General features: G+C 34.8%; 2 protein-coding genes across 3 annotated transcripts; one reads left to right on the top strand and one right to left on the bottom strand.

Moving 5' to 3' along the window:
* Nucleotides 1-1,587: 1,587 nt before the first annotated feature.
* LOC132293658 (dehydrogenase/reductase SDR family member FEY-like) lies at nucleotides 1,588-15,467 on the top strand. The gene is made up of 8 exons (XM_059791209.1): nucleotides 1,588-2,104; nucleotides 3,580-3,700; nucleotides 4,207-4,324; nucleotides 5,018-5,154; nucleotides 6,775-6,876; nucleotides 8,160-8,252; nucleotides 14,011-14,083; nucleotides 14,772-15,467. Exons 1-8 carry the CDS (start codon nucleotides 1,884-1,886, stop codon nucleotides 15,032-15,034), a joined length of 1,128 nt encoding a protein of 375 aa, XP_059647192.1. The 5' UTR covers nucleotides 1,588-1,883; the 3' UTR covers nucleotides 15,035-15,467.
* Nucleotides 15,234-22,514, bottom strand: LOC132293659 (uncharacterized). Of its 2 annotated transcripts, XM_059791211.1 has the most exons (7): nucleotides 21,978-22,514; nucleotides 20,937-20,986; nucleotides 20,433-20,520; nucleotides 19,908-20,024; nucleotides 17,678-17,786; nucleotides 16,923-16,972; nucleotides 15,234-16,780 (listed from the first exon to the last, which is right to left on the bottom strand). In XM_059791211.1, exons 1-5 carry the CDS (start codon nucleotides 22,428-22,430, stop codon nucleotides 17,733-17,735), a joined length of 762 nt encoding a protein of 253 aa, XP_059647194.1. In that variant the 5' UTR covers nucleotides 22,431-22,514; the 3' UTR covers nucleotides 15,234-16,780; nucleotides 16,923-16,972; nucleotides 17,678-17,732. The 2 variants fall into 2 exon arrangements, with proteins under 2 accessions (XP_059647194.1, XP_059647193.1); XM_059791210.1 differs by lacking the exon at nucleotides 16,923-16,972.
* Between the last annotated feature and the right edge of the window lie 227 nt (nucleotides 22,515-22,741).

The following is a 22,741-nucleotide window of genomic DNA, read 5'->3' as shown; positions in this document are numbered from 1 at the left end:
AGAAAATTTATCAGCATGATTGATCTTCTAGTTCTTTGAAATAATGAACCTACTTCCACCTAATTTTTCTAATAATCAATGAAATTGATCCTAAAAAGCAGTGGTTAGATATAATTTATTTCATCCCGTTACGAAACCTAATATCATATTAGTATTTAATTGAGAATGGTCATTCTAGGAAAATAATTTTAAAGTTTAGTTGTTGGCCGAAACTTCTTGACTTATTATTATTATTATTTTTTTTTTTCTCTTTAAAGCACGCATATCGGTCCCAAAATATATACACAATTCAAGTCAGGAGTGCAGTTCGAAAGCGATCAAGTACTTGCCTCTCAGATCTCTGCCAACGCTGCTACGATTCCAATAACTTATTATTTTTAATCGGTCAGTGCAAACCAAAGGTAAAAATAGGATCACTTTACTTCTTTTATCTACTTTTTTTAATTTCTTACATTATTAAGCAATCCAATGTATTATGTCTCACAACTACTCATAATTCTAACATAGCAATGGTTAGATATTCGAATTTGTCATATAAAAAAACAGATTCAATTTTACAGGGGAGAGAGTTGTAGAGTGGCAACTTTTAGCTCATTCTAAGAGATTCAGTTTAAGTCAAGGTTGAGGCCGAGTTTATTGGGTAAAACATATAAGATAACTTGTCGAAAATTGATAAATAAATTATTTTTGTTAGGTTTTAACATTTTTTTTTTCGTAAATATTTTACCACAACTAAATACTAAAAAATAAAATAAATAAATTTTTTTTTATATCCAAAGAAACCGAATCAGGAGGAGAATATTTTTCGTGGGATTTCCTTTGCACTTCAAATGAAAATTTGCATATTTGACTTGATTGTGTGATTTATCTTTAAATAAATAAATAAAATGTATATATACACACATGAGACAGAGTTAGACATATATAAATTTATACAAATGCAACTATTTTATTTATTTATTTGTTGTGATGAATGGAATGCAACTATTAATGTTGCAAATTGGGGAATTTTTATGCGAGAAATGCATCTATGCCTTTCATGTTTTGAAGCACAGTTTTCAAGGGAGATTAATATTATTCTATTTTCCATTATCATTGAAATTGCAGTTCGAATATATAAATTAATCACCCAGGAATCCAGGATATAAATTATATCATATGAATGAAGAATGCAAAGGTAAACTAATAATATAATATGACAAAATTACAGTAATTTATTAGATTATGAAGATAATTGCTGATTTCTAAATGAAGTTGTAACATTTGATTAGCTAAAATTGATATTTTAATGTTGTGAATTAAGATTAATTAATCAGTTAAAAATAAAATATGATTACAATTTATGCATATCCACGTATGAGGAGGGTAGGTACTATTTTTGATATCATTAGACCACGAATGTTTTAAGGTACAATTTATGCGTTTGGATATATGAATAATATTTATAAAAAAATAAAAAACTTACCAAATGTTTGCTCGGAATTATATTTATACTTTGCCAAAAAAATTATATTTCTATTGGAAAAATTTTAAATTACAATTTTATAACAGCTTAATAAGAACCCTATTTGGCGGAAAAAAATACAAAAATACATTGGAAACTGAGAAGGGACAGATCTTTGATCCTCCACTTTTAGAGTGAGAAACAGACAAAACGGCATCGCCCAGGTAGTGGTTGGTTCAGGGGAAGAGAGAGAGAGAAGAGCGCCTGGGTGTTAGATCAGGAGAGTGACTCAGAGAGAGAGGAGAGAGACAGTGCCAAGGGTTTTAGATCAGGAGAGTGAAAGAGAGACAGGAACAGTGCCTAGTGTTTTAGATCAAGAGAGAGAGAGAGGGGAGAGAGACAGTGCCAAGGGTTTTAAATCGAGAGAGAGAGAGAGGATATGGCTTCTCCGTCGCCGCCGTCGTCCTCGGAGAGGGTGGTAAAGAAAGAGAGTTTGGGATGGATAGAATGGTTGAGGGGATGGTTCTATGTGATATACGAGATGCTGTTTCAGAGGATAATGGCGAGCCATTTGCAGGATCCAATGCCTCTTCCTCCTCTCAGCGATGTTACTTGCATCATTACCGGATCTACCAGTGGTATTGGCCGCGAAATCGCCAGGTCCTTTCTTCTTCTTCTTCCCCATTTCTTCCATCGTTCAGTAAAGAAATACTGTTTCTGTGGCTTTACACTTTACTGTTGGTCTTGTTCTATCTCTTGTTATTTCATATGAAACACTTGATTTACCGTTCAGTTATAGGTTAAAACTTTGCATAAATTCTTTATTGTTTGGATCGCTAGGAAAAAAGACACATCAAAATAGTATGTATGAACGTTAAGGAGTGAAAGTAAATAGGAGGTATTAGAATGATGTTGCAGACAAGGTGTTATGAATTAGGAAATAATATGTATTATGTAGACTGGAATGTGATGGACAAGTGAATGTTAATCAGAGACAAAATTTTGGTATGATTTAGGGCACAGGTTTTTAACAGCCAACTGAGGATGTTGAGATGGATGATCGGTAGCTTTTGAATGTTTCTTAAGAAGTTTTAGACTTTGAGGGCTAATAATTGTTGCAAGATCGGAGGATGTTGGTTGAGATGGTTTGAACATGTGTAATGAAGACAAACAATGCACAAATAAGTGAGTGTAATTTCATTGAACTTACAAAGATGGGGGGAACAATTTAGTTTGAGGTTGTGTGAGAATTACAATGATGGAACGGAATTTGATCAAAGCTGGGGCACTAGGGCATTGGGTAGAGTATAATGGTGAACCCTACAATCAAAAGTGGCTAGGATAGGGCTTTCATAAGTTTCTTGTGTAATTTTTATTATATATTCAAAAAATGATTCGTTAAAGGTCAAGATAAAGTTAGTCATGCTCGAGGCAGCCACTTTATGCAACTAATACCAAAGATTTGGTGTCCATTTCATCCCTCCCGGAACTTTTGCTGTCGGGACTATCACTGGGTAGTGGCATGCTTTTGTGAAATTAAGTTGCCTTCTGTTTATAAAGCATGCTGGAGAATGGTTTGAGTAAAAACAAGACGACAAATAATTCAATTAATTTCAACAAGATTTTTATTGTTGATTAAGTTATTCTCTTAAGATACTCAGTAGACAGTTTCAACAAGATCTTCCATGTTGATTAAGTTATTCTCTTAAGATATTCAACAGGCTACTGATGTGCTTCATTCAGGAAAAGAAAGATTTGGAGGAACATTTATAAATTATATGAAGGAATATATCACAACATAAACAAAAATCTATACCGATATGCTAATTATCAATCCCTAAAATCTGAGGAGATGCCCTCCAATATAACATCACCTATTATTTTTATATATCTGACATATTTTACTGCCATGATGAAACATATGCTATTGATGATCATTGTTTGATGAACATTAAACTTTTGTGACCGCATGTCATATTGAAGAATATGGCCTTGTTACTGCATCTACTTGTTTTTATTTATTTCTGCTCTTGCGAAGTGTCTTGAGATTCCATGGGCGTGATTTTCCTCATCTTTCAGTTTTTAAAAATAAAAGGCACAATCTTATAATTATGTTGTTTCCTTTTATCAAACAGGCAATTGGCAGAATCAGGGGCGCACGTTGTAATGGCGGTCAGGAACCCAAAGGCAGCACATGAGTTGATCCGGAAGTGGCAGGAGGAAGTGTCAGGAATGGGGCTTCCTCTTAATATTGAGGTATATGAAAATCACATTGAATGCAGCAGTATGAAAAAAAATGATCATCTATTTTGTTTGATAAACTATGAACAAACATTAAAGGACAATAAAAATGCCCCCTTTGCAAAATGGCTTCTTGGCCAAAACTCCATTTAATAGTATTTATTTTTTTTCCTAGTTGGTACTCACACACACGTGCCTCCACCGAGGCTCGAACCCCTAACCTCTCTTTGAAAAGTAGGGGCTTGGTACCGCTAGGCCACTAGCCTGTTGGTAACTCCATTTAATAGTATGGTTGTAATATTCATTATGAAGACCTTTGTATATGATTTTTACTGGTCCGTTTTGTCAAACATCCTAAAATATTATATATATGCTCTTGCACAATATATACAATAAGGTTATGTGTTTACTGACTCTTGAGGCATCCCTCTTCTCTCTGGAGTATTGTTAAGTTATTACTATTCGATTTAGTTGTTTTTTAGTTGCAGGACTTCTAACTTTCTTAAATCACAACCTTTAAGGTAATGGAACTCGATCTTCTCTCTCTGGATTCTGTTGTGCGATTTGCTGAAGCGTGGAATGCACGTTCGGGACCTTTGCATGTTCTCATCAATAATGCGGGGATATTTTCCATTGGGGGTTGGTATATTTTTGTTTAATTCCTGAAAACTGAGCATCCTTCTTGGTGTTTCTGCTCTCAACGGTCTGCAAGTCCTATTTGTATTTTCTTGTGAATTTATTTGTTGATGCCAAACTCTTTTATTGTAGCAGTAAACTATTTTTACTTACGGCATGGTTTTTATTAAAGTATCACAGCCTCTGTATTTTTGGGTCATGGACAATTCTTATATTAAATGGAGTCCTTTAATTTACCTAATTTTGCAAATTCCATTTTTGTTGTGAAATGGATAGGAGTTTATTTTGATTGGATTCTACGTGGATAAGCCTTTATCAGGTTTTTATCATCTGGGCAACCCCACTGGTAATAAATTTGCTTTTATTTCATTGCCATCTTGATGTTGAATGTCCCTCTTATTTTCTGTTGCATACTTGGATATTTTTCAATCTTCTTGTTATGGCCAACAAATTGTTTCATTTTGTTTTTTGTTTATGTTTATGCTTTTGTTGTTTTTTGTTTTTTTGTTTCGTTTTGTGTGTGTGTGTGGTAAAAGGTTTTTGTTTTTCCCCACCTGTTGTGTAGCCTTTCAAGGTTATCCCATCTGCTGCTCAGTCGATTAGTTTCAGTCAATTTTTAATGCAAAGAAGTTGAGAAGACTTCTTAATATTTTCCGTCCTGGTTAGACTGATACCTTTTATTTATTTTGTGCTTAGAACCACAGAAATTTTCAAAGGACGGTTACGAAGAGCACATGCAAGTGAATCATTTAGCTCCAGCATTGCTTTCAGTATTGCTTTTGCCATCTCTTATCAGAGGCTCCCCAAGCCGAATTATTAATGTGAATTCAGTTGTAAGTTCAATGGTCATTGTAGCTGTGTCAGGTGTCTTTATATATATGTGTTCATACACACACATGGTTATCTATCTGTATGAATAATGTACTTTTTAAAAAAAATATGAATATATATATGTACTTTACGTATGGATAGGTGCCATATAGTTTTTTCCTTTGTTAAATTTTTATCATCTAGTGGTTGATACTTGAAATATTAAAGTTCTCCAACTCCTTTAGATTTTTTTAAAAATACCACCTATTTTTTAAGTTGTGAAACTGATTTAATTTTATTTGGTGCGTTTTTCTTCCTTTCTCAATTAGCCATGCACTCTTCTTTCTGTTCTTTTTCCAGGTTCTGGAACACATTGACATGGTTTAAATGCTGAAGCTTCAGCATTAAAAGTTATTTATTTATATTTTCTAAACTTGAGGGATGTTGAAACTGAATAAGTAGTGCTGGCAATGAATGTTTAATGTGACATATGGTTTGAGTAAAGTAGTTATTGTTACTATGTTTTTATTTCAAAGAAGCACTTTAGGTTTTTATATATTTGCAAGAATTTATCATCTGACGATGAGCATGATTTATTTTCCCTTTTAAAGATTATGGAGGAATACCAAAATAAAAATTGAGCCGAAAAATGTCATGTATATAATTCTCCATCATAATTTCCTATGAATTTAACTCTAACTCCTGTAAATTCCTCTTTAAAATGGCAACCAAACACATCCATTCTCTGTATAAACTGAATGCTCAGCCAAACCCCCTTATTATCTGCAATTTTAAATAAAATTTGGATGAATTGTCTATAGGCAGCAACCTATGACAAGCTAATTTGGGATCTTCAAGGAAATAGACAAGAGCTTATATGGGTCCATTATTATTTTATCCTTCTTTTAATAAGATTAGATCTAGGAAGCACAGATGTGAGGTCAAAGTCTCAGACACATATTGGATACAGACATGCATCGGGCACACCAAAAATGTTTCTGAATATTTTTCCTTTTGGACACGGTCCGTAAACAATATGGACACATTGACACATTGTGGACATGCTGCAGACTTATGTCTACTTGAAAGAGGATTTTAATTATAAAAAATGGGTTAAAATCTAAAGTATCAAGCCATTTTACTTACTGGATCTTTTTATGCTTATTATTTGTTTGAAATTGAAAAAGATCATGAAAATGGTAAGAATATTGCTCTCTTTCACAACCAAGCTTCGAACTTGATTTAGGGAAAAAAAAAAAAAAACTTTGAACTTGTTACGACCAATCATCGAAGTTTGACTCCCTACAAGCCTTTTTTATTATCAACAATGCACTATTTTTTTCAAACCCATTTCTTTCCCTACAAATATCATTTTTTGGATCTTTTTATGCTTATTATCAAAAAAATTATAAATAAAAATATATATGTGATTTTTTTTTTTTTAATTATTTTTTTTTAATAATTTGGCACTTGTATATGTGACTCTCTTGCAATCTTTTGTTGAAAATTTGAAATTAAGGCAGGTTGAATAACCAGTTATAAATAGTATTCATTTTTGTAACTTTGTAATTTGTTTTGTACTAATTATTCTCTTCTTATCACGCTTGTAAGCCTGAGAATCTGTTAATTTTTTCTTCTCTTAGATGCATTATGTTGGATTTGTTGACACAGAAGATATGAACGTTGTTTCCGGGAAAAGAAAATATACAAGCTTAGTGGGGTACTCAGGCAGCAAATTAGCACAGGTGAAATTGATTTTCTGATGGTTGCAATATCTGGAAAGGCTTCCTTTTCTGTTTTCTTTTTTGTCCTCTTAATTGGATTTTTACTGCCCTTATTTTCCTGGTACAAATATAAAAAGATCATTTGATGGTTTGTTTGCTGAAAATGATTTAACATTTACGTTAGGGCTCACCCTGGGGCGTGGTGAGCTTTCATCTTGTTAGAATACCATATTATACAGCCAATTGCCTAAAAAGTTTAAGCTGTTAAAAAATTGCAACAACAATGCATACCAACCTTGCACACCTTCCCTCAGCAATTACTCTGTCTCACATGTGGTGGTGAAGCAAACAGATGTAGAAGTAGATAAAGATGTGAAACTAGGACCTTTCGTAGTCAAGGTTTTGATACAATACCAGTTATCAGCTTTTGGGGCTATTGGTATTTGGTAGTGTAACAGTTTTAATTGGTTTGGGATGGTTAAAATGAACATTATGCTTGAGTTTCCTTTAATGATAAATTTTGATGGATTGGAGAATTCATCTTTTTTTAATTTTTATTTATAAATCTTTAACCTTGATGAAGGTTCTTAAGGTGACCGGTTCTTGTATATCACACGAGTTAGTATGTTCTCAATATGCCCTTTCTTAGTTTGCTTGGTATGTAGCATGTTTGATCCTTGTATTAGTATTTAGTATTTATTACTTTGAATTAGTGCTTATTGATGTATTTTTTAAATTTATTTCGCCAACTTGGAAACAGATACGGATTGTTTGATGGTACATTGTTATGCCGATACTGCCTTGAATGAAACCGTTTCTTTTTTTTCTTTCCTTGTTTTAATTTATACCCGAAATGATAGGAAAACAAACCTTAAACCTTTTCTTTTAGTCTCACCCCACTGGTGTTACTAAAGGCCCAAGGCGTCTGACATTGTCTCCCCCTTACCATCTAACTAATGGTTTATTGGTGTTTTGGATAAAGCTGGAGATTGTTTCTTTGGTGATTTTCCTGTGGACGTGTGTCAATTGGTGTTTGTTTCATTTAGATCTTGAACTGTGGATGGTCAATGTTTTTTTCTTAGACGATTTTGATGCTCAATAACCGTCTTTTTTTATTTCTTTATTGGGATTATTGGTATGCGTTCCCTTTATTTTTGTAGTCAGAAAGTTGATTATTGACTTGGAAGTTGTAACTCAGAATTGTGAATTATTTTCTTGCACTCTTTCTTTCTAATGTGAAAAATCGAGGCATTCAAAATAGTTTCTAGTGAAAGTTCTAAAGCAACTCAGAAAGTTGTTTGCAGGTCATGTTTAGTAGCGTCCTCCATAAGCGGTTGCCTGCTGAAGCTGGCATAAATGTAGTATGTTTATCTCCCGGAATTGTCCAGACTAATGTTGTAAGTCCCTTCAACTATTTCAAATTTCTTTTAGTTGTAGTGGATGCATGGATATATATTCTTGTATATATGTATTCCCAACACAAAACAACTGATTAGATCTTACTATTGCAACTGAGAGTATTGGTCACAATGTCAAGTTCAATTAGTCCAACAGTCTCGTTGAGATCTTGCCTATGGAAGTTTGGATATTGAATTTTTTTGGCTGGGTACTGCAGCTTCCATGCTACTCATTTTTGGATTAATTTAGTTTGTAGTTGCTAAATTATATATTGGTAATAGTATTACCAATATTAGGCTAATTTGATGTAGATTAATGTAGGACGTGGACAAGTGACTTACAGATGGTAGATCTTATTGACATGAAGATGTGGAGTTATGGTAATTGAATGTGCCTGAAATATATAAGGTTAAAAGTGTTCCGCCATGCACCTACAGTTCAAGTTTGTTGAAGTTATGGAGTACAAGTACCATAAAGAATCAACCAATCATTTGCATAAAATGAAATTGGCTAAAAGCCAATGTGTATATAGTAGTCTCATATTTGCTTGCTGAATTTGAAAGTAGTTTATTACAAGAGCAATTAGCCAACTACCTAGATTTGGTTGCTTCACTATTTTTATTATTTTATTTCATTTCATATTTTATTGGAGTTTTGATCCTTTTGTCTTTATCTTGAAACATCGGCAATTTGCAGTTGGATATAACAAGTACTCCCTCTGTCCGAAAAAAAATGTCATACTTTCCTTTTTGGCCTGTCCCAAAATAATTGTCACTTTCCTTTTTCAAACAATATTTTTTACATCTTTCCATACATGTCCTTGGAGTTTAAAATTTCAAACTTGAATATTCAAAACTTAGAAGGGCAAATTAGTAACTTTCTAGGGAGACAAGGCATGTCCCACATGCCCCCTTAAAAATTCCTACTCCCCAAAAGTGACTTCTAAACTGGGACAGGGAGTACTAAATAGTAAGAATTATAGTTGTAACTATACTCTATTTTGTATTTTTTTTATAAGTAGTTGTAACTATACTGACTTGCTACACCCTTTCTTCTTCTGTTTTTTTTTTTTTTTCTTCTAATAAGTAATATTGTATTAGAAGGCGTTCAAACAGGGAAAGCATCCCGCAAAAGCTACACAAGGGCTAAATGGGGCCCCTAAACTCTCAATATGTCCATAATATCTACCATCTCTCCCACTGCTTTACAATTTCTCCCTATGACGTAACAAAAAAGAGAACAAATAACAGAAAATTTCAGCGCCCTGATAGGAGTTTCCTCGTCATCAAAAGATCTATTCCATTCCTTCCACAAGCACCACCATAGGCACAAGGGTGCCACCCTCCAATTGGTATGAGCTTGGGATCCCTTTATACATCCTCCCCAAGCCTCAATCATTCCTCTAGAGAACAGAGGCATAACCCATTGGACCCCAAACAACTCCAAAAGCAACCCTAAACAATCCCAGGCCACTGGACAGTGCAACAACAGGTGATCAACTGACTCTTCGTCCCTTTTGCACATGCAAGTCCTTAAATTGTCCAGCATAAGGACCCTCCCCTGGACAGCCGTCCAAGCAAAAAATGTCCACCCTAAGTTGGGCCTTAGTGCGCCATACAGCCTTCCACATGAAGGGAGGCCCCGAAAAATCTGACGAGATCCTATAAAAAGAGCAAACATCAAACATTCCCTGAGAGGAAGGCACCCACACCAAGGAATCAGGCTCATCACCCTTCCTATTCCTTTCCATCACTTTGCATGCAGTTTCCTGGAGGGATGCCACCATAATGATATTGAATAGGATTTAAAAATAACCAAATGAAATAAGCATGTTGAACATTTGTTAGTAAATAGTAACATATGACAAAAAGTGTAAAATGTAAATACCTAATCAACACAAATAAGTAAAACAGCAAACACTAAATACATGCCAGCGACATGCTAGTCTTGATGCACTGAGAAACCGTGTGCCATCTATCAACAATCTTCCAGTGTTCTGATAATAGTGACAATCTTTTTAAATTTCCTACTTTTAGTAATTAATACTTCAAATATGAAACCGTAGTATCGTCAATATTAACTTTTAAATTTAATCAACCAACCATAGTATCGTCACCAGTGGCTCATGAAAATTTCAATTACCAATAATCTTCTGCCAAAAATCATTTTCCAATATAAGCTTTCTCACATCATTAGCTGGACTACTCTTGGTGTTCCTCCTCCTTGAACCTTTTAACATTTTATGAACACGATCATCAAATTTTATTTATACCTCAAAATAGTTCTAGGAGCTATAGAATATGTGGTAAATCTGGTATTGTTAGGAAAGATCAGTTCTCTATGCCTCAACTCCACATGATCTTTTTCTAACTATTTGAGGTCATGTGTATGAATCCTACTTTTCTTTTTGCTAGCCTATAACGTTGTTAAATCAAACACAATTGAATCTTTATTATCTTTAATTCATGTTAGTAATGTTGTTCCTCTTCCTCTCTCTCCCCTTCAATGTCAATCACACTTCCTTTCCTCACTAATACAGTTATTATTGTCTTCAATTTGTGCTACATCAATCGTCTCACAATTGTAACTATTTCTAATTTCATCCATTCTTGTATTACAATGCATCCAACATTGACATTTCAACCGCACTCCTTTTATGGAATCGTTGGTTCTTAATCGCCAAATATTCTAATTTTATAAAGTAAGATTGTTCTTATGACCGTTTAATAAAATTTACATTTCAATTAAGTGCTAAACATTAAGCACATAATATCTCATAAATAAGCATTACCGCCGAAGGGTCATAGCCCAGTGGGTATGTCATTTATTTCTCAAGTGGGAGGTTGAGGGTTGAAGTCCCTGTAGGGATAATGTGGGTGTGAGTTATTTAATAGGAAGAAAAAAAACATTAATAAGCATTCATGTTTGATTGAGGCTATGGCCTTAGACAAAGGAGAATGGAAACATAGGATTCTCGTAGCGTACCCCAAGTACTTGAAAAAAAAGCTTTGTTGAGTTGAGTTGTATAAATAAGCATTAATTTAACCCATCTTGGTTTATGTATGAACCCCAAACAAATTGAATGGAGAACCTTATAGAACAGCTTAGGCAATGAAGTAGCCATATGGCTTGAGAATGAACATAATTCAAATACGGGTGTTGAGATGGACGAGTTTCCGGACTAGAAGTAAAATTTTTTTAAGATTTAAACAATCTCGAGAATAAAGGTAATATTTACTAATTATAGATGACAAGCTTCTCAAGTGAAAAGAGAGTTCCAGTTGGGTTTTACTTTAGTCGTTGAGTTAGCAAAACCTAAGGGCCGGTTTGATTCAGTTTTTGGTTTTTAGAAAACTGTATGAAAATCTGTTTGGCTGACAGTTTCTAAAAACTCAGTCAAAGAAAGTTCTGTTTTCTCTGAAAAAACAGTTTTCTGTTTTTTGAGTTATTGAAAACCTGAATCAAACAGGCCCGAAATGTTCCATGGATTGTTGGAAAACATGGCCCTTGATAAAGATAATTATCAGAATCGGGTGGATGACAGTGATGTAGATCATGTTTGGAAACCATGAGGGCATATATTGCTGATATGATGGTGATGGCTGGTTGAGTCAAGAGAAAGCTTAAAACATTTGTGCTGATTAGCAGCTTTTTGAGATGTTTACAGACTGTTCAGGAGGAAGAAGGTTTTTCAAAACTGTTGGTTTAGATGAATTGGTTCAACTGCCAAAGGTTTGTCATGAAGTCAGATATTTGGGGAACAAGTACCATCTGGTTCTTAGGCTAAAATATCAATAAATTTAATGTATTGCTTCTTTAACAATATGGATTTTTAAATAAAATAAGAGATAATAAATGTGAAGACACTACTTACAACAATAATGGGATCCAAAGAGATGAAATGGAAGGAGGGGGAGAACCAGACTAACCTCAAAGATTTCAGGGAAGGCAGGATATTACTGTGTCTTAGACAAGTGATCGAGGCTTATATGTGGAGAAGAAGTTGTAGTTTGAGGTTTATATGTGGGGAAAAGCTGCTTAAACTCGAGGCTTATATGTTGGTTATGCAACATCAAGGTTTGAGTAGTTCGAGGCTTATTTGTGGGGAAGAGCTTTCCGAATTCTAGGTCTATCTGTGGAAAGAACTCCTCTTTGCTTAGGTTTATCTATTTGGAACAACTCGGAAGAGCTCCATAAAGGTTTTAGTGAACATGAAGTTTTTGAGAGGGGAAAATTCTTCGAGGTTTTGTGCTTCAAGGTTTATTTGTTAGAAGAGCTCTTCAATGACGTGGCTTTTTGACTGTTTTGACTTTCCTGCAGCATTTGCCATTTTGGCAGGCCTTGAGTTTGAAGAGCTTTTTCCGCACAGATAAATCTCGAACTACCTAAATCTTAAGGACTTTTCCTCTACAGATAAGCCTTGTATCAATTGAGTCTCGAGTACCCATTGGGGGATATTTAGGTGGGATTTGGGTTGGAAGCTGAGAGCCACAATTCGTCCAAGTACTAAAGTACTTGGCCTTGTACCCTCATTTTTGTAAAACATTACAACTAATTGTAATATATTACAAAAATGTTGTAATATCTTACAAGAATGGGGGTATAAACAACAGGACCATCGTTACCCTCACTTTTATAAAATATTACAATCCGTGCCAATATGAAAGTGAGTGTAATATATTTTATTCTCACTTTCACAGTGGCATTGATTGTAATATTTTACAAAAGTGATGGTACCAATCACACAGTGGAGGGACAATCACTCTTTAAAAAAAGTAAAACCTTACCCCAACCACTACTAATGCCATTAAATGCTCAAGCACAACCATTTACTGTTTGAACAATCATCACTAATGCAGTAATTAAAAAAGTGATCTGACCAAGACCAGTAGGTAATGCCCTTCGAGACATTAACCAATGGTCATTAACTTGCCCTCAAGACATTATAAATAGGGCTGATTTCAGAATATTAAAAAGAAATAACAACAAAAGAATATTAGATTAGGAATTAGGTTCTACTACTTAGTGGACCCCATTTGCCTTGATGACGCTAACGTAATGTCTCTAATTTAAGACATTACAAATATAAATAGGAACACCATGGACCTTCTGCTAATGTAATGTCTCTAATTTAAGACATGACAAATATAAATAGGAACGTCATGGACCTTCTGGTTTAGCACGATCTATGTTGTTAAAGGCGCACCTAGGCTTTAGGCTCCTACATGTGAAAAACTTGTGCCTGTTGTGTGCCTAGGTGCGCCTTTGACAACATTTGTGCCTTTAATATGGAATATGAATAAACTTTAATTGTAATTTAATTTTTCAATTGTGCGCCTTTCGCCTTGCGCTTAGGCTCGAAGGACCTCCAGTGCCTAAGTGCGCTTTAGGCCTTTGGTAACACTGAGTGCGATATGTGGCTGTTTCAAAATATGAAGTCTATTTTATGGTGACTATTTGATCGAATTCAAATATAAATTTTTGACACATCATTGTGAGAAAACTATTGCTTTTCCTAGTAAATCTTTATATACTACTGATATGGCGTACATTGGACTTGCATCTTAGCATGGATTCCAAAATGCGGACTTTAAAAGGTTTCATCTTTTAAAGCTGTCTTTCAATATCTGGTGCTTGAAACTATCATGTTAAATTTTTTTTCTGACAATTATCAATTCAAAAGATTTCCTACACATTTTGTTTTAATAGACATACACACACATCATACTCTCGTGTTTTTAACTTTGTTATCTGCAGGCAAGGGATCTTCCGAAGATTGTTCAAGCAGCTTATCACCTAATACCCTATTTTATCTTCAGTCCTCAAGAAGGTAGGTCTTTTTGTATGTTTTATATATTTTTTTTATTTGTTGTGAAATGCATATCATTCTTAATTATATGGCGATAAGAAAATACGTTGATATGCATCATTTGAGGAATCGTAATTATAAAAAATGTTATTAGTCAATTTGACTTTTATTGTATTTCAATCTATACTGCAAAAAGAATTACCCCTCTTACGCACCCTTCTGGTTACCTACCAGCACCACTTTTTACCACCCCCTCCCAGCAGCATCCTGTTACTCACACCTCCTGCTGCAAACTTCATATCATGTCTGAGCTTGAAATAACTTTTAGAGCAAGTGTAATCAAATTTAACTGATGCCATCCCGTGGATTCTTTGATCTCTGCAAATGCTTTCTACTGATAATTTGTCAACACAGCTGTAATCAAGAAACTCTAAAGATGGAAAAGAGTATTGATGGAGAGGATGGAGGGGGCATGTATGCTGTCACTCCTGTGAATGTCAGCAGCACAATACCTAGAGAAGACTGGTTGACTGCAAAATAAAATGACGTTTTCAAATTTGTGCTATATGAAGATTCTTCTTTTCTTTTTCTTGCGTTTTATGGAATTTAGCTGATGGGATTTATTTGGATAAATTTTCTATTCCGAGGGTTATTTTCATTAATTTTCCGCAAATATGTGCCAATTAACCTGGTAATATTGCACTGTCAGGTTCTAGAAGTGCACTTTTTGCAGCCACCGATCCCCAGGTTCCCGAGTACTGTGAATTGTTAAAAGCAGATGAGTGGCCTGTCTGCGCCTTCATTTCTCAAGATTGCCGTCCCACAAATCCATCCGAAGAGGCACATAATATAGAAACTTCTTACAAAGTGTGGGAGAAGACATTACAGATGATTGGCCTTCCTTTGGATGCAGTAGAGAGACTTATAGAAGGGGAAGAGGTTAATTGCAGATATGGTGCACAGCAGGGGTAGTTTTTCCTTTTACTATGATTATTAACTGTTTTCGTCTGTTTTAGGGGCATGCTCCCTGAACTCCTTTTTTGGCTGACTACATACTACAAGGGTTGGGTTGAAACTCCAAGGTCTGCTCCCTGCTGTGCTACTGCTTCTCCGAGGGGAAACTCACTCTTATCTTGTATTTTTGTTAGCTTTTTTTTTTTTCTGACTAATCCAAAAAAAAAAAAAAAGGTTAGCTTTTTCACGTCTCTGATTATATATAACCTTTGTGGGTCTTGTAATAATGTATTTGGAAAAAATTGATGGCGATTCTGTCATACCCTGTACGTACTTATTTATTTGAGTTTATTATTTTCAGTTGCAATTGTCTTTGAATGTCTGATTTGAATTCTTTGCGAGCACGCTCTTCTTCTAAATGATTATATATAACATTTTTGAGTTTCTGTAATTTTATTTATTTTCTTTTTATTATTTATTTTTTGGCTGCCGTGGAAAACATTGAAATTGTGGGTGTTATGAGTTGTGCACTTGCACTCCTGAAAACTTGAGCAAAACAGAGATTTTGTGACAATTTTTTTTGTCACATAAGGCTGAAATCATTTGAAACGGCTTTATTATTATAAACTTGGAACTACAATTTAGTCACTCCACCTGGATTTGAATGCATTCCTTTTATGAAGCTTAGTTTGGTTTGCAGTTTGAAAGAGACCATACCATGCGTATTCCAATGTGAAAAAAATGAAAAGTTGTACACCATTTGCACCATGTATTTTGCTCTTCTTATTATTTGAAATGAGTCTGCCAAGAAAATACATCATTTTATTATAATCCCAATTTCTTTGTGATGATTCCTTCCTTCCCAACAATGTACTTATTCCATCGTGTTTTGTAGTAAACAAAGCAGAGTAATTTCGGTTTCATGGATGGCCCAAATACTTCCTACCGATTCTTAGTTGAGCTAAGCTATAAGCTTTTGGTAGACCAATAGCTTTCATTGAAAAAATGGAATCACTCTTTTACATAGCAACGCCATCCCTACCCCCAAAAACCATCATTGTGACCCCTATGCTGTAGGCGTGTTTCTGCACTATACTATACGCTTAATGCAAAATGCTCAAAGTAGAAAGAAATGCATATGGTGCTTACAAAACCAAGATACATATGATGTGTATAAGATTAAATTTACATAAGCTTTGTCCATAAAAGAAAGATCCAATCATATCTAATCATTTAGGCAAACGAATACAAATGAAAGCTTGCTGAACAGAGAGCCAGCATTATGTATATAACAAAGCTATGGGGATGGCTAAACTACACAATGCTTGCCATTGCTATTTCAGATTTAATGTGTTGAACTGAAACACCAATAACATATATCTAGTATTATTTGCATGACTACCAAATCACAGTATCGGTACTACACTGTGAACCTTCTACCCTCAACAATGATGCTGTTGAGGGCATTAATTTAAACATTTTTTATTACATCATCAGCAACCGAATATGAAGAAAAACCGCTTCTGAGAGATTGATGCTACTTGATATGATATTCTTACCTTGTTCTCTCATTGCTTCCCACAATAAGCCTGATGTGAGAGGAGCCACAACTGCATAGTTGGGATAAAGATGGACGCTCATCACCAGTTTGATCAACCGGAACACTCATTTGATGATACCCTTGATGAGTTCAGGAAGAATCTTTCGCTAATCAAATAGCCATCAATAGTGTGTGCACAAGCCTAGCAATATCCAATTGGCATTCTGCAACTAACAGTTTTCATTAGCGAACATTGAAATTTTAAGAACACATTGTAATAAATGTAATGCAATGCAAGTGAACTCGGCTGCATACAGAGATTGTATTAAAGATCCAAAGATGAGGATATTCAGTAGTGCCACTTACTGATTTTAGCAGAGGCAGCCTAATTTCGTGCAAACGTTGAATCAGAGATACTGTTTCACACGCAGAAGCTAAGCATCATGGTGGTTCCTTAAGGTGGGGGTTGTCTTAATCCCTAGACTAGCTTTAATGATAGGAAATGTTTTATAGATTCAAAATATATATGCAAAAACTCTGGCTGACAAATGTGAGACTTTGAGAGTAGCACCATGTGCAAAATAATGTCAAAAGTTATGTCGGCTTTACTGTGTTCTATCTTTCTGTCCAGTATCTACATAGGCAGGGACATGCATTGGTAATGACCTCCTATAGAAATTTCCAATTTAACATGGAAGATGGGTCATTTGCCACATAATTTCTAGCAACTCAAGAAAATTAAATATGTTATTGCATCCAAACAAAACATACAGATGATAGTCAAATACATGTAATCATCCCACACAATTAAACAATTCCGTTGTCATTTTGTTTCTGCTCTTTATTTTACCAAAATAAAAAATAAGAATGAAAAATAAAGAGAATTCTAATAGGGAGAGGGAGAGGGAGGGGGAGGGAGAAAGAGAGAAAGGTTTCAAGTGAAATAATGAAAAGAAAGAATCAACCAACCACAGGAAACAAACACCTTTAACACCCCATACAAAGAACAAAAAAAGTTGAACAAAAATAAAAGCAAACTCAAAAACCAATCTCTAGAAACCAAAAGACAAGAACCAGATCAGCAACAAAGCTCATTCTTATTTAGGACAGAGAACTCAAACCTGAAAACAGTAGAAGCAACTGTTGTGTTCATTATAATGACTGATTCATATAACTTCAAGAAATTAAACCCGCAGCGGCAAGCTTCTCTTGAAACCTTGCAATTCGAGCCTGAATAAGTTTGATCAGGAAATATTAAGCAGTTAATACATATCTCGTATATAATAGAATATCCAAGTCCATCATCAAAATCTCAAAAATTCTTAATATCAGATGTGAAAAAAGAGAACAAAAAAAGGGGGGAAAAAAAAAATTGAAAACCCTACAGTAACTCGAGACGGCTTCAACCAGGGATACCTCTTTCTCTCTTCCTCTTTATTTGTTGATGGAGGCATTTATCAAGGACTGGTCAAGCGGTTCTAGGTTGGGTGACTGGGGGATCCTTTGGTGGTGTCCACCTTTGTTTATTAATGACAGGATAGTTTGTGTAGCAGAAAATCAGTTGAAGTGTATGACAGTATAGCCATATTGTCATATCCAGATCATAGTGTGTACAAGGGTGTATCCCTGTTTTTAGTGCTTCCTAATTATACTTACCAATACACACACACACACATGGATTATTAGGTTGGACTGCCTTACACAATCATCAGTGAAAAACCAAACCAACATGTGCTCAGTTCTAAATTTGCACCTAAAACCAACAAAAATATTATGCAAGGCAAAACCAAGCTAAACCAAAAGGGCTTATTTGGTTCAGTTCTATGAAAACAATTTTCAAGGGCCCAGGAAACAGTTTTCATAGAAATAGAAAAATTGGCAACCAAATGAATTTTCTAACAATTTTCTGTTTTCCAGTTGGCGGAGAACATATTGACGAAAAATGAAGCAAACAACAGACCCAAATAATTAGATTTGCCAAGTTTCAGTTTAGATAACCTCATAACCCCAAAATGCCCCGTATCTTCTCTCTCGCTCATAGACGGGCAAATGATCATGCTAGCAAGCTACATCTTTTGATTTCATTATGACCACCTTAATTGGCAGCAAAATTAAAGTATCTCATCTCTATTCAGATGGTGAAGAAAACAGATGAGGTGGCCCTGATGGAAAAAGTTTTAATATAAATAGCCATAAATTTAATGCAATTAAATAACCTTAAAGGTTAGATAAAATTGTTTTTTTTATAATCACAATTTAAATCCTTTTGTTTTGGGACATTTCTAATTTAAGCTTTGTGATAGTAATTATATGTATGCAAGACGTGTGAATATATATATATATATATGTATGTATGTATGTATATATATATATATATATATATATATATATATATATATATAATGGATATGCATGTGCAAGAATGGTGTTATATGACAACGGAGTATGCTAGAACGTAAAGTCATGGGGGAAGGGAAGGGAAGGGAAAATCTGTCAAGAGAATTTGGGTATCATTGTCATTTTTTGAATCGCAAAAAACTAATAACATCTTTATGTCATTTCATTAAGGGGACAGGCACATCCGTCATAGAGTCAAAAATTCCTGACGGTTCTAATTACTAATTAACAAGAGGGGGGGCGTTGAGCACATGCGGCAAACGTGAGGGGAGGACGGTGTAATTAAGGACCACATTGTGTAATTAGGACAACCACAAGAGGTGTGAGTGTAATTTACCCTAAACAGGTAACACAATACGGATTGCGTAACCTGTTTAATAAATTGATGAAGTTCTTATACGAGATGACCCAACACGAGATTACACATTTAATTAAAATTCCACACTATTAGGGTAATTTTTAACATGATGTCATGAACCCAACAAGTTTAGTTAAACGAGTCATTCCTAACACAAACAAGACAAGTTTATTTAAGCAAGTCTAATCGGGTTATAAATAGGTTGGTGGGAATACAAACATGGCACATGTAATTAGTGTCTAATTCAAATCAACATGATTACAACTCGAACACAATTAAGCCAAACCCAAACCCACTTTATCCCGTGTTGTGTTCAAGTCGTGTTAGTGTGTTGTGTCAAGTATTTCACCCCTAATCAATTGAATAAATAAAGGTAGCCTTAACAATTCAACATGGTATATACACATGTCAGAATTCGGATCATTAAATATTACTTTGTGTCATGCCTGCTTCTAATTTAAGGAGTGGAAACCAAAAAAATTATATCCTAGAAAGGAAATTGGAGTGCATGCAATCAAATAGATTATAACCTATTGAGCACAATAAGGAATATGCACTCATAATTTCATTGCAAAATGTTGGAATAAAAATGGAACCTTGAATGATTTGGTCCGACGTATTGAAGGATCCAAGTCTATAGCCATCGAATAGGACTTCTCCACTTCATCAAATTGGTCCATAGCCATAAATGCATCACCTTGGCAAATATAAGCCTGTAAAATTGATATGTGGAAATTCATATAAATATATTGCCGAGACATACAAGAACCACATGATTAGGAGTTGGTATGACATGTGGTTGAACTTTTATCATATTCCCAAGAAAGAAACTATTTACAATTATAGAAGGCTGTGGTTTAACGTTACAACTATACACTATAACCACAGACAAGGGCGGATCTATGTGTATGCTTTGGTGGGCTCAAGCCCACCTCCCCAAAAAAAACTTATTTTTATTTTTTACTATTGGTAATTTTAGCCCAGTCCCAAAAAAAAATACACATATATTAATAGTAGTAGCCCATCCAAAACACACCCATAAGCACAAAGAAATAGGATTCAGACAACAACCATCAGGCCAACACTTGATCGAAACTATATATTTTTACAATCCAGCTTACCTCAGGATATTTAGGAGCTAGAGCCAAAGCTTCTTTAGCATCTTCAAGAGCCTCATCCATGTTGCCCATTGCCAATTTTGCAGCAGACCTGAATGAACAACAGTTAGAATAACTCTTTTTTCATGAGAGAGCCCCTTAGACCACGAAGAAAGAGACACCTTATTTTACAGCACCAAAGATACCATTGATGCGAGATCCTAAGAATCAAGTCACTAAAAAGAATTCTTGACATCTGGACTAAGGAACACCAGTACATTAACCTTCAGATATTCATAGATTATTAAAAGAATTTCGGATTCAGGGCTTCAACTCTCTTCAATGATGAAAAAAAAAAAAAAAAAAAAAAAGATTAAGATTTGCAGTAGAATACATACATGCAGTACGCAGACATGCATCATGAAGGAAATTTTTTTTGGAGGTAAACATGCTCAAAATGTGACATATCCAAAAGTACATCAAGTGCCATTGATCTCTCATGGATGAGAAGATCTAAGCTCTACGAACCTTTCTTTATATAAAATATGGATACCTCCAAATGGATTAAGATCTATAGCCTGCACCAATAAGAAAAATGGCATCATCAGTGCCCTTTCATGACCCCCTCATCCATTGGGATTCAATTACATCTCAGGAACAAATAGAAGCTACCAACTAAAACAATTAATACTTGTATTTAACATCCAAGCTGTAAAGAAAATACTATGTTCTTATTTGATGAAAACACAATTTAGAACTTTTAAATCGGTTAAACCCACAATCCATTTTTCAAATTCCACTTAAAAAATTAAAGAGGTTTATTACTTATGGGGGCATCATAACTGTAAAGAAAACTAATCCTTTAATTAATTGGTAATACCTCCGATTAAAGGAATAAAAAAAAGAAAAAGTAAATTACACGGAAATAAACTATAGAGTCATTTATAAAGTTTGATGGCACAGTATTTGGTTCGATTAGGATATACCAGCCATCCCCTTTAGATGTTTGCAGATATCATAAAGCTTTTTCCTCCATGTCTATAGCATTTTCATATACCTTCAAGAAATCATAGAAGCAAAAAAGTCTCACCCTACACCGTCACTTTGTGCATAACATATGAACTACCAATCCACCTTTTGTAGTCTGTACCAGATTTCTTTTCATTTCATCAGCAATCCTACTAGTTTCATTCAAACATTCTATAAACACCAATTAGATAGGTTTCATGATTTACTCTTTGCAGTTTATCAAAAGCATCTCTCCCTCTTCATTTAATTTCAGTTATCCTCCATTTCAATACTTCTTACCTAACAATCAGGAAATGTGCATCATATTCACCATTGTTTTCTTTTCAATTTCCTGTTTTTTTGCCTTCAAGAAACATGATGTATGCTCTAAAACTAAAAGGAGCCCTAAAAAGTTTATAAGTGAATGAGAGACAACGTGTATTCAAGTAATCCAACAAAGTAGTAACCAAGAATGTCTGCATTTATATGAAAAACCACTACAATAAATTAATAATGATTGAATCTGTAAGAACCACAAGTGACAAATATCATAATAAGTACCTCTGAGAGTAAAAGATCAGCCTGAGGGAAATTACCCTTGTCCATCTCATCTTCAGCTCTTTTCCTCAATGCAAGTGCTTCAAGACTTTTCCTCCAAGAATCGGAATCGCCGCCGCATATATCCATCATAGTATGAGCGGCACGAGCCGAGGTCCCGCAGTGACCGACGTATACGGCGCCAGGCAGAACAACGAGGTTCGGGCCACCACCGCACCGACCCAAACAACCGCAGGATCTGACTGAGACATCCGGCGGGGCAATGCCCGAGAGAGTTTGGAGGGTTTCCATGGAGCCTTGTCTCCGGCATGCACGGTTCAGACAAACCCTAATTTCTATCTCTGCCTTAATTCGACCAAAATTAGGGACAGTTTTGGAATGGGAAACAAAGACGGAATTCAGAAATGGGATTGAAGACGCATAAGTACAAGCGAGAAAGCTCAGAGCATCCTTCATCTTTCTCTCTATATTTATGTATGTACGTAGGTGTGGTGTATATACACTCTAAACACTCCCCCCCTCTCTCAACACTACTCTGGCAACTAAATGGAATTAACGACCTACCTAAAAATATTAACGACCTATCCCCTCTCAATATTATTATTATATTATTACTCGTTATTATTATTATGATTATATGGTTTAAAAGAAAACAAAGACACAAAAAAAATCTTTTTATGACAGCTGATTTTTTTTTTTTTTTCGAATTCTACAAACCAACCAAAAATAAAAACTCTCTATTTCTTTTGATAATAGATAATAGTTTG

This window comes from Cornus florida, unplaced genomic scaffold (genome assembly GCF_030987335.1).
Source record: "Cornus florida cultivar Cherokee Brave unplaced genomic scaffold, ASM3098733v1 CherokeeBrave_3.0.0_Hap2_Chr02, whole genome shotgun sequence".
Lineage (NCBI taxonomy): Eukaryota > Viridiplantae > Streptophyta > Magnoliopsida > Cornales > Cornaceae > Cornus > Cornus florida.
Note: the sequence above shows the minus strand (reverse complement) of the source record. Positions and strands in the feature narration are given on the sequence as shown.

Excerpts from the sequence above, each read along its gene's own strand:
- LOC132293658 (XM_059791209.1), top strand. The coding sequence starts at position 1,884 with ATGGCTTCTCCGTCGCCGCCGTCGTCCTCGGAGAGGGTGGTAAAGAAA. Across the intron at positions 2,105-3,579 it reads ATTGGCCGCGAAATCGCCAG|GCAATTGGCAGAATCAGGGG; the intron begins GTCCTTTCTTCT and ends TTTATCAAACAG. Across the intron at positions 5,155-6,774 it reads TTATTAATGTGAATTCAGTT|ATGCATTATGTTGGATTTGT; the intron begins GTAAGTTCAATG and ends TTCTTCTCTTAG.
- LOC132293659 (XM_059791211.1), bottom strand. The coding sequence starts at position 22,430 with ATGAAGGATGCTCTGAGCTTTCTCGCTTGTACTTATGCGTCTTCAATC. Across the intron at positions 20,987-21,977 it reads CTGATCTTTTACTCTCAGAG|GCTATAGATCTTAATCCATT; the intron begins GTACTTATTATG and ends TTATTGGTGCAG. Across the intron at positions 20,025-20,432 it reads TAGCTCCTAAATATCCTGAG|GCTTATATTTGCCAAGGTGA; the intron begins GTAAGCTGGATT and ends TCAATTTTACAG.